This window comes from Alligator mississippiensis, chromosome 3 (genome assembly GCF_030867095.1).
Source record: "Alligator mississippiensis isolate rAllMis1 chromosome 3, rAllMis1, whole genome shotgun sequence".
NCBI classification, from domain to species: domain Eukaryota; kingdom Metazoa; phylum Chordata; order Crocodylia; family Alligatoridae; genus Alligator; species Alligator mississippiensis.
In genome coordinates this window covers 85,840,609-85,853,002 of record NC_081826.1, presented here as the reverse complement: position 1 = coordinate 85,853,002, position 12,394 = coordinate 85,840,609, and the positions used below count along the sequence as shown (strand labels likewise).

General features: G+C 42.4%; 1 protein-coding gene across 5 annotated transcripts in view; it reads right to left on the bottom strand.

The window, feature by feature from the left end:
• The window catches only part of ZNF521 (zinc finger protein 521), a 288,309-nt gene that overhangs the window by 26,542 nt on the left and 249,373 nt on the right, over positions 1-12,394 (bottom strand). For all 5 annotated transcript variants that reach the window (XM_019487326.2, XM_019487307.2, XM_059724158.1 and 2 more), the window contains one exon: positions 10,059-10,174. In XM_019487326.2, coding sequence (XP_019342871.1) covers positions 10,059-10,174 — 116 coding nt within the window. The remainder of the gene's footprint in view (positions 1-10,058; positions 10,175-12,394) is intronic.

The following is a 12,394-nucleotide window of genomic DNA, read 5'->3' as shown; positions in this document are numbered from 1 at the left end:
ATTAAGTTTGATAGTGTTGGCCTAAAGCTTTTATTGTTAATTGGATTTCAGGTAGATTTCCTTTTAAGAAGAGCTGGCAAGTTATTCCCTGCTGGATGATGGCCTTTGGGGCCTAGAAAGCCAGTGACTGTATTCCACCCCTTCATTCCAAGGAAGTGGGGACCTAGGAATAGCTAACGCTGATTTAAAAAAAAAAAAGGGATGTTTCTAACCCTTTTATTTGTAAGAACATCTTTGGAAAATATAAACCAATCTCTAGGGTTGAAAGTTTGTCATTGCTTTTTCCTAAAGTGCATAAATTAGTCATTGTCTCCCCTGTTTTCACCAAAGGCACACCTCTGTGATACATATGTTCTCTTTTTGTGGGCCACTACATAGCATTTTATGCCTGCAGGTGGTAATGCCACCATAGCTGCTAGTGAGGGTGCTCTAACAGGAACCAGTTCTTTCCCAGCCAAACCTCTGTTGCTGTACCAGCTGCTGAGCACCTTATGTGACCTCTGGCCACAATGGGGATGTCTATGCAGCTCAGTGCAGTGCCACACAGAGACATCTCTGAAGAGGCCAATTCCAGTACTGGGAGCAATGTATCTGCACTTCCCAGTGGCCACCCCAGCTGGTACTGAGTTATTAGCTCAGGCAGAAAGCCATGCCATGCAGATGCACAAGCTGCTTCTGGTGCCTGAACTAACTTGCCCAGCTCTAACTCAGATAACTGTATGGTACTGCATCATGCAGACATGGCCAACAAGAACCTATACTTTAAGCTAAGTAGGACTCGTGCCTGGCTAAGCATTTGACCATGAGCAAGAGAATTCTGTGTTTCCATTCAATTTATTTAGAGTTTTCAAAACACCTCAGCATTAGCCTAACTCAATGGGACTTTTACTGCTGACTTTAATGGGAAGAGTGATGCAACATGGAATGATTTTGAAAATCCCACCATTAGGCCAAAACATCAAAGAACAGATGTTAAGTTTGGACAGTTTTTGGGTGCTTATTGTGAAACGTCTACACACCCCAAGCTGGATATCCAGAAAACTGTGGAACACCCTCTCCTTATACAGTCTAGTCTAGTGGTCACCAACTGGTTGATCACAATTGACTGGTAGATCCTGGAGCCTCTTGAGGTCGATCCTGGGCTAGTGGGGTTAAGTGTGCATGTGCATGCATGTGCGCACCTCCCCCAGCCCAGCAAGTCAGTCAGTGGGGGAAGGAAGGGGCAGAGGTCCAGGGGACACGTGCAGGGGGGGAGAGGGAGGGAATAGATCTTGGGTTCCTTTTAAATTCCAAAAGTGATCTTGGACCTAAAAAGGTTGGAGACCACTGTTCTAGTCTGCATAGATTTTGCTTTATTTTATGTTGGTTTTTGTATCTGCTTCATCACCAAAATATCTGAGCAACTTTCAGTATTGCATTAAGCAACATGATGAATATTAAGCCTGTGCAAAGTGGCTAGGATTCACTTCGGATTTGGATTCAGCTGATTTGGGGGACAATGATGTGATTCGGTGATTTGAATCACCGTCCCAAATTGATTCAGCTGAATCTGATTTGGAGATCAGTCAAATGAAACAGCCCCCATCCCCCTCCCGCTCTAAATGGCTGCCCCGGTGACCCCAGCTCCCGTTGTTTTGGAAAAAAAAAACACCCCACTCACTGGCTCCTGCCTGGTGGAAGGGCAAGCCCCGTTGCCCGACGTTGTCCCCCGCCACGTGGAGGGCTCTGCTATGAGCCCCCCGACCCCTGCCTGCTCTCCCAGCCCCTGAATGGCTGCCCTGCCCACCCCAGCTCCTGGCCCTTTAAAAAAACCCAACAACCCCTGCCCCCTGGACTCACTGGCTCTAGCCCAGTAAGGGGTAGATCCCTGCTGCCCCTGACTGCCCTGTGCTGCGTGGGGGGCTCTTTCATGAGCCCCCAGAAGCCCCATGGCTGCTGAAGGAACTGGTGAGTCTGGGATTTTTTTTTTTTAAAGGGCTGGGAGCTGGGCCAGGCGGGGAAGCCATGGCAGGGCTGGGAGAGTGGGCCGGGGTTGGGGGGCTTGTGGCAGAGCCCCCACACATCGTGGGGCAGTGGGGATCAGCCCCCCACCTGGCAGCATCCAGTGAATAGAGGCTTTTTTTCAAAGAACTGGGAGTTGGGGCAGAGGGGGGCAGCCATGGGGGCGGCTGGGAGAGTGGGCAGGGGTCACGGGTGATCAGAGGGGCTGGGGGAGCAGGAAGGGGATGGGGCTTGGCAGGGGTCTCCCTATGGTCTCTTCTCCCCTCCTCCAGCATCCCCTCCCCTGTCCCCTACCTACCAGCATGGAGTCTGGGTCCAGCTCCCTGCTGCAGTGAGCAGGGACTACCCAAATCAGCAAAGCTCTCCTAATCTTTTCTGAATTGATTCAGAGAGCTTTGAATTGATTTGGACCTTTTAACTGGTCCCCTGATTCAATTTGGATTCAGAGATTCGGCCACTGAATCAGACCGAATTTCCTCCAAATCGAATCAGCACCTGAAGCTTCGCACAGCCCTAATGAATATCTTCTTATGGGCTTCATTCTCTGTCTCATTGTTTCCAGAGGGGGAGATTTGTGTGTGCATGCTCCTTCTTTCGTACTTTCCTTCCTTCCTTCCCTCCCTGTTTGGAAATACACATAATGCTATGTGTTTATATTTTAGAAGGCAGGTCAAAATGCTCCCTACACTTAAAATGGAAGTTGGTGATGTCTGTAATGCTTCTTAGCTCTGGAGGGAGTTCCTTCCACAGTCTTGAGCCAAACCCAGAGAAGGCTCTGTCTCTTTCACAGATGAGCTTTTCTTTGTGATAGAAACTTCCACGTTGTTTGCAAAACAGAGCTGTCAGCTACAGGTTTCATCCTACAACTTCATGTAATTTTTTAGCAATGCTGGATGAAGGTCATTAGGAATCATGAAATCTTGCATTTCACTGGATCTTCTATGGGAAATAAGTGTAAAGTGTAGAGAAGGCTGTATATGCTCATGTTGCAGATGCGACTGCTGCAGTGTTTGCATTAGCTGGAATTTCCTAAGGAATTTGGCTTGATGCCCCGGTATTGTGCATTGATGATATCTGCTTTCTAGACTACAAAGGCGTATATGAGGCATATATAAGACTACAAAGGTATACATATAAGTGAAGCCAGATTCTTATCCATTTGAATGGGACACAGACTCCTACCTAACAATTTCCTGCCTTTGGGTAAACTAGGGTGTGAACTTGGTGCACATTAGCTACTTTGTGGTAAGTACTCCTTGTGCACGCTTTTATGCCATGGAAAATATGAGGTACTCACTTTCACTGAGAGGTAAGCCACTTTATACTTGTTTCAGGGTAGGAATATGCCAATGGTTTACAAACTTTGCAGATGCAAGGCCCAATCCCATTAGACTCAAGGCACCCCACAGAAAATGTCAGTCCTGGGTCTATCCTGTGAATCACATATAGGTGTTTGCACAACTAAGAGTGACAATATTGCACAATACCCCACAACACTCTTACATGGATCTCACAGCACTCTGGTTGAGAATCAATGGAGTATGCATATGGGCAGTCTCTATAGAGTAACTAACATGCTGTAGCTCATACATAGCTTACCTCACATTAAATGGTTGGTGTAGTCATGCTTTTGGTTTCAATGTCTGTTAACTGGGCTAAGTGGAGTTTTGTACCTGTCCCATCCAAAATGGTAAATAAATGCAATGATTCATAGAATAGACACAGAATCCCTGTTCCTGATTTAGGAAACACCTCATTTTGACCTCTATCCATTCACAAAACTTTTATAAATGGTAGCAACAATGCAGAGACCCCGTCACAAGTAACAACTCCACTTTGGTTGGCCATCAGTGCTGGTCTAGTCCTACAGAATTTAAAAAATTTAAAACTAATCAAGCTGGGGATACTTTGGAGTCATTTTACACCTGAGCCCTCAAAATCCTAGGTTGGCTATGGGAATAACACGTGCACCTCAGGCAGGAATCGTTACAAGAATAAAAGAAGTGGAGAGGGGATATTCATATTCAATGAGGACAAAAAAGGGGATCTTTTTAATAGACAGAATTGGTGTTATCTTCTTTTATTGATAAGAATTAACATTGGGTTAAATTAATGACAGATCTCTCCCTTTATCAATTAAAACTTTGTCATTATGGAAAACAGATGTAAAAAAAAATCTTTAGTTATATCTGTCTAGACCAGAGGTCAGGAAAAATTTAGGAGCAATGGCCTGAATTAATGCAGCTCAGTCCAAAGGTGGGTTGCTGGGGTGTGGCCAGACACTGCTGGCCTGGGGGGAGGGGCGGGGGGGTTAATCCCCGCTCCCTCCCTTTTCCCACTAGAACGGGAACCCAGCTGGGGTCAGCCTAGCTTTCCCCCTTGCTTGCCACTCGAGCAGCAAGAGAAGGGGCATGGGCAGATCCTGGTCCCAAGCCTGAGAAGGAGGGGAGAATCAAGAGAAATGGAGCTGGCAGGGACCTCCAGAGGTCCTCTAATGTCTAGATCAGCCCCTCTCTGAGCCCTGGCCAGAGCCCCCTGTAAACAGAGGGTTTGCTCGCAGCACCCACAACTGTGAAGATGTGCTGGGGACTGCACTGCTGGGTAAAAAAGCTACAGAGGACTTCGTGTGGCCAGTTTTCCCCCCCTATCCAACAGTGGGTCCCAGTGCCATACTCCTCCAGTCCTGAGCCCCACCAGTGCCATGCAAACCCCACTCTCCTCCCAGCCCAGCAGTGGGGAAGGAGAAGGAAGGGGAGAGCCCTGCCTGCTGCAGCAGCTCCATGACAGCCCGGCCCAGCCTGGGCACAGGAAGCCGGAAGCAAACTGGGCATATAACTCCTGCAGCCCCAGGCCAAGCCACAGCTGGCTGGGAAAGCCTCTGCCCCTGTGGCCTGGCCCAGCCCCTCCACACCTGGCCTCAGCAGCACCCGCAGGCCAGCCCAGCTCAGTCCCACAGCCCCAGCCCTGGGTGAGGTGGGCGGTGGTGGGGCTGAGCCGCTCCCTCCCCCTGCCCAAAAAAGCCTGGCAAGGGCTGCTTCCCTCTCTAGCCACACCCCAGCTGGGGTCCCTATAGGCCAGGGTGGTGGTTTAAACCCCTTCCCAATCATACTCAGTGGCCTGCTGGGGCTTGGCCATACCCACCCCACCTCAGCTTCCATCTAGCCTTCTGGCCACTGCTGAAGGGAAAGGAGGGCTCACTGTAGTACACCTAGTGTCTAGCCTGAGCCCCTGCAGGGATGTGCCTGCATTTCTAGAATCCAAAGTGAATGTCTATTCACTTGCTTGCCAGTTCAATCAGCTCAGGTTAGACTAAACTGCAAAGACTGAATCAATTCAGTCTTGGGCTTTTTGAATGTCTGTACTTAGCCTTGATGGGTCAGATCCAGCCCACAGGGCATACGTTACCCATCCCTTATGCAGATAAATGCAGCCATATACTCCTATCTTGAGTGCTAGAATTGTGAGGCTTTTAGCTTTTAGGATGTGCATATGCAGTTTTATGAGCAACTAGCTTATAATCTGTTAATTCACCTGATGTCTAAATTGATAGGTTTCATTTTAAGATCACATTAGAATGTTATTTCTGAAACATCCTGATTGTATTAAGCATGTGAGCACTATTAAAATGATTAGGTTTTAAATGAGTAAATACTGTAGTTATTTTTTTCAATGTCAGTTTACTTAAATAGTATAAAAAATCCACATAGACTTTAGGATCTCACAGAAGGCTTGTGCCTGTAAGTTGCCAACACAGAGGCCTCTTCAAACATACCTTTCTAACTCCATAACAGAACCTTCAGATCTGTTTCCTCTCCAGAGAAATACAGTATCCCAAAGTTAAAAGTTGTTTTTCCCCTCAATAACAGCACAACACCAGCAAACACTTTAAAACCTATTTCTCAACAGAAGAAGAATGCTTTTGGCAGGGGTGGGAAAATGAAGGTCTGTTGAGGTTATTGAAATTAGGGTTTGAGTGTTTCTATGAAGCCCACCTACACTATGCTAGCTATTTGTTTAACAAGCAGATGGTCAGAAAGTTTTGGTGAATAAAGCACTTGACTAGCATTTGGGTACCAGGGATCTCTTCTGAGATCTGCCACTGACTCATGAGAGACCATGTGCAAGTTACTTCACCTTTCAACAATATGAACAATTTATTAAATATTATCATTACTCTTGTTGAAAAGCTTATGCAGGCCTTAGAGGGCCCAGAAACCAGAAGTGAAGTTATTTTCATTTAATATTATTTCAATATGATAACTGGAATACACATTCCATATTGGGGTCTCAGTACTGGTGATTTACTCCCCAGCTCATGAGGTGTTGTCATTGAAGCGGCCTGTTCTGTTAGGAGTGGATATTCTGGGTGGTTGAGAAGCAGGCTGAGATAGAAGATTCTAAAATGAGTCTTGGTTTCTTTGACAAGAACAGGATCTGTGGGGATGGTAATCTCCTGAGGGAGAAAGTATAAAATGTGGGTGCCTTTATTTTCATGCATCCTGCTCTTCCAGGCTGCAAACAACAGGAAATAGAAAATCAAAAGGAAAAAACTAAAAGTTCCAGACCCATCAGGTTATAGGACAACATCCTGACTTCCTGCCCCTGGGGCAGGGGGCTGGACTCGATGATCTTCCGAGGTCTCTTTCAGCCCTAATGTCTATGAAATCTATGAATCCTTGTAATACACGTTTTCTTTATCAGCATTCACTTCCTTTAAATGATTACTATTGTTATATGTGTATAGAAGCCTTCTATCTGTGTGGCATATATTCCATTTTATTTAATCCTATTCTATTCACGTTCTTACATCAGCTTTATCACCACAGCATCTGGGCTCTGTTCAGTAGTTCAGATAATTTCAAATGACATGATTAGCATTTGTCACTTTTGGTAGGTGCAGTTTACATGTTGCAGATTAAAAGCAAAAGAACTGGTCCTAAATATAGGTAACAAATACATTAGGAGCTCCCCTCCCCCTAATACCCACACTATGACGACATTAAAGGACAGCAATAGAGAAAACATAACCAGTAGGCTAAATGCCAAGGATTCCAGAGCCTGCAGCTAGTGGATAGCCTGAACAAAGAGACACATCCTAGAATGCATTTTAAATGAGGTCAGGCTCCTGCTTTGACATATTTTCAGCAAGAGCAGACTCTGGAGGTGAGGGTCTGCCACCTAGAGTGTCGTATCCCCATTTCAGCTGAAGACAGACAACTGAAGGACCATTCCAGACAAATGCAGATAGCATGATGGACAGAAGGGGAAAAGGGTGTACTCTTTAACTTGTTAGCTAACAATTTGGATTAAAACAGGAATGAAGACAAAGTAATTTGGGTTTTAACTTGGATTAGTCAACCCCTGGCTTTTTTAGACTTTAATTTGAGCTGCTAGTTCAAATTAATACCCAAGCTGTCTTTTCGTTGCTGATATTCTAACCCAAGTCAGAAAACTCAGGTAAACTAGTCTGAATTAAAAGCACATTGTAGACAGTGGGTGCATCTACATACTTGCTTTACTGTGGAGCTGCCTAATTAGCTCCTCAGTAAAGCGTCACCATCTACATGTGCAGCACTATTAGGCTGCAGAAAACTAATGAACTCTGCCATACTGCTGCCTGACACAAGTACTAATCTATGATGGAGTTATGTAGTGCACCAGAACACATGTGTAGTTGGCATCTGGGGTTAACTGGGGTGTGAGGACGCTACAGTGTGGGCTGCCTAATGGCTAGTCCTGCACTGTAGTACCCTCATCCTCCAGCCAGCCCCTCTGCAATACGTTGAGCTGGGGCAAAGCAGCTCTAGGCTGCCAGGCTGACCCTGCCCGACCAGCTCAATGTGCTGTGGCCCTGGAAGCATGTGTAAATGCTGTGCCCAGGAGCAATTAACTCCAGCACAAACTGCACCGGAATTAATTTGGCTGTGCTAATTCTACATATAGATGTGTCGTCTCTGGGGTAATGGAGGATATTGTCTATTAAAGGGCACTGCTCCCTTAAAGTGAGTTGACAGCCATTACTAAGTGTAATGTGCCTCTTTTTTGGGATTTGGGTCTGCACCCTTTACTGAAAAACCAGCAGTCTTAGTGGGTGCATCTACACGAGACGCTGACTGTGCAGTAGCTCAATAATACTGCGCAGTAGCGTCATATGGCAAAAACCACGATGCAACGCTACTGCGCAGTAGCATCACAAAAAAGGCATTACCTGGCACTACCGTGCATTAACTCAGGTTACTGTGCATTTATTTAATACTTATTTATACAAGTGCTAAGTAAATGCATAGTAATGACTGCACAGTAGTGTCTTGTGTAGATGCGGCCAGTGAGTGTGAGTTCAAATGGGTCAGGATTAGAAAGAGCCACAAAAGCCGTATCTTGAACCTTAAGTCAGTGTGAATTTTGAGAAAGAAAACAGCATTTGAGTTAATTTTAATAAAAAAGGAAAGTAGAGTTTGAGGCTATTTTGTATTTGGAAATGTAAAAATATTTCTAGAGAGGTGGATTAGTAGGCAGAGGGGAAGTGTTGTTATGATCTCTCTCTTTTACCAATGCCTACATTGCTATTCATTATACATCTCTGTTATCTGCTTACTTGTTCAGTTTTTCCTAAACCTTTTGCTGGTTTTGCTATTCAAATGTCTTTCTTTCTTCTTATTCTTTTTCCTCTTTCTTTCATCATTTTTTACCATAGATGACAATAGACTAAGCTACCTAAAGTGATCAAAATCTGAGTGAGGCTCAGAAGCAGTGTCCTAGGTGTGGATACTGGGCGCAATGATTTTGTGGGACTCACGAACAGAGGGAAGTGGAGGAGGTATAATTTCAATAAGGGTATGGAATAAGGGGATGGTGCTTTGGATCAAACCCAGAACAATACAATCCATCTGTTCCTGGCCTCATGTTAACAAAAGCTAGGAAGTTAAAAGTTAAGACTGACACTCTGTTTTAATGTAGACTACTGTTAAACCATACAGACACATACACACACACACAGAAAGAGAGAAAGAATCTCCCTCACAAATACATAAAAAGAAATACAACACAAGAAATACAATATGATAGATCTGAATATCAATCTTTCATCCAACACACTGATACCCAAAGTAAGCACTGAAAATCTAATTTCTGTTTCCACATAAGAAATAATTGACAATGTTATCCTGAGTATTAATGTCAGATTTTTAAGATGATAATGTTTCAATAATTGACATACCAAATGAGTGCGCAAGCATGCATACACACACCACACACAGGTGCATGGCCTCTTGCCTCAAATAACTAGCATAAATCTAGCTCTGGCCAGAAGTGAAATTAACTGGCGGCTCAGCCAGGTTTTCAAGGACAATAGTCTATGCTACACAAACTGTGAACACCTTCAAGTAGAGGGATTTGCACCGCACTCTGTTTTCCAAACAAACCCCAAAGAAAAACATCACAGTTGAAAAATATATTCAGTGCTTTAGCAGTACTGATCACCTTTTAGCAAACCGAAATCTTTCAACTTTGACTTCCAAATGATTGCCTCTGTCACCACATCCTGTCCTTCAAATGTAAACTCAAAACATTGATGAACAATTGGAACTCTTTTACTCTGACCTTTCCAAACCTAACAAGTTCTTTCAGGAGTACTAGCCAGGTAAGGGTCCATTTCAGGAGAAATGGAGGAAATAAATTAGCATAAAACAAGCCATTCTTTGACTCAAATTTCTTTTCAGAAGATGCACAAAATTTAGCTCCATTCTATAAGCTATTCTTCAATTATAAGAAATGATACTATACAGCCTATAAATGATGTATTAGAAACAAAGGACAATTAACACATGCAATTATGCAATTCTTGTTGAGTTTAATATTACTGGACATTTGGATTCACCAGCAGCAAAATATAAGTAAAGCCAGTGAATGCATTCTGTAGTTTACTTTTTTCCATCCCAACTTTTCTATGCCAGTCCTTAGTTGCTGACTGCCAGGAGGGGCAGAATATACAATTTCCAGTTCCACTATTCTAGGTACTAATACTCTAGTAGAAGTGGGTACGGTAATGGGTACGGTACCTGCAGCTCTGTCTGGAAGAAGAATTTCTGTGGACACTGTGTGCAGTCGTAGATCTTGTCCTCTTGTCCATGGGCTGAGAAAATATGCTGCTGCAACTTGTTTGCTTGAACAAACACTGAAATATTAGAACGACAGTGAGCTTTTCATTATTGCATTTTATAAATGGGGAGGCTTTTGTAAATATTTCCCTGTTAACACACAGCAATTCCAAAAGGTAAAGTGAAGTTGGTATACTATAATTTCATATTACAGTTATGTTATAAGGGACACCAAAAACCCTGTTTAACTACATAGTGGGTGCATCTACACGTGCATGAATGCATTGTTGCTACCGTGCATTAAGTTTAGTACCTCTAATATGAGATACTACATAAATGTGCAGTAGCTGGCACTAATATGTAGTAGCAACAGCGCAATCTTTTTGTGATGCTTAATTCACAACAGACTAATTCTACTGTGCATTAACACATTTTTCCTGTGACACACTAATGTGCAGTAGAATTAGTTTACTGCACATTAAGCGTCTTATGTAGACATGCTCAATGAAATCCTTTTTCTATTACATTTAAAAGGAACAGATATGTTCTGTTCCTATATTTTATCTATATATAACTATAGATAATTATAAAATATAATATCTATAGGAATCAAACTAGAATTCTTATAAGAGCCAAATAAAACAAAAATATAGTTTAAAAAATCAAGATTGAGAAATGCCATTTCCTCTTGCAAATTATTTGTAATGAACCAAAAGTCATCAAGTATAATTTACTAAGAATGAACATATATGATATATTTCCTAGCAACCAAGAGGTCTGGAAAGTGCCAAAGCCCTGTTTACTCTATTTGCCTAAAGTTAAAACTAACAAACAGTTCTGTATTTAAATGTGTTAATGCTAAAAATTATATCCCACAGCTACTCTGGGGCAATGTCTATAAATGTGAAACAGAACTGCAGGTAAATTCTCTTTGGATACTTTAAGATCAACTCTGCCTACACACTGAATGCAAGGGTTTCAATAATATAAACATGTTCAATTTTAATGACTACAAAACAAGGCCCTAAGACTGTGTAACAGTTTACCTAGGAGACATACTATTAATAATTAAATTGTATATGCCAGAGGCAGTGTTTGGGTTGGCAGCACTGACTTCTGATGGATGCCTGGTGCACTGTGACCTAAAAAAGTTTGCATCTACAATATTAATCTGTATAGGCAGGGAAAGGATTTATTAAAGATGCTGGCATTTGACTTTGACTCCACTCCTAATCATTAAAATTATTCTAATTGCAAGCCAACAAGAAATATCAGAATATTGTTCTTGTGAGTCATACATTTTAATCACATTTCTCATTACCTTAAAAAACTATTCAGATCCCATTTTCCATATAAAATTATATTGGTGATTTTTAGCTCTTGTTAATATGCTAGCAAGACGCACTGAAATAATTTAATAGTGTATAGCTAATAAAACACCATTGTTTATGATTAATGCTCTGTGTCTATTTACCCCATCAGCAAAAAGGAAAAAGGGTTTCACACAGATTGGAATTGACTTATCTCCATACTTCTTAACACATTTTACAAGGGTACTGGTTCAAACATTAAAGGATTATTTTTATCAGGGATCTCACTCACATGGAGAATCATCAGTGGGTACTCTTTAGAGATGCTAGTTTTTATACTGCATTCAACCCCCCCAAAAACTTGTCATCATTAAACTCTTGGAACCCTAAGACATACAGTATTAGAGTAAAAGAAAATTACCTCCTTACAAATTTGTACACAAAGACAAGAAAAAGCCTAGCAGAATCGATAATAAAACTAAAAGACAAAGAACAGCCTCACTGAAAGAATTATTGAACGCAGATGCCTAACAGGCAAACTGTTGAAGGCAGAACTATCCACACACAGACAGTGCTACAGCAAGCTGTGCAGTGAAAATGAACTATGTATTTTTTTTAATTTTATAACTCAACAGAAATGTGGAACCTGAATACAGTGAGGTAATCAGTGCCAGCCACTGTATGTGCAAGAAGAAAAATTCAACTTTAATTTTCCTTTACAGGGTGTACTTAGGTTTTATTTGGAGGAGAGCTGGCAAACAAAGAGGAATAAAATGAAAGTATTAAGGAGTCTATTTGCCTATCAGTGCACATGCTTAACTCCCATTAGTGGAGAACAGAAACCCTGAATGGTTTCCAAAATTAGCATGCTATTGATGGGAGAATACCCAAAGTGTGTTTTGTCATATTTTCCTATAGTTTTGTAAATCTCAGATTTTCACCTTGTAAAGCAAGATTACGCATTGATAAGTACTAATACATATCTTA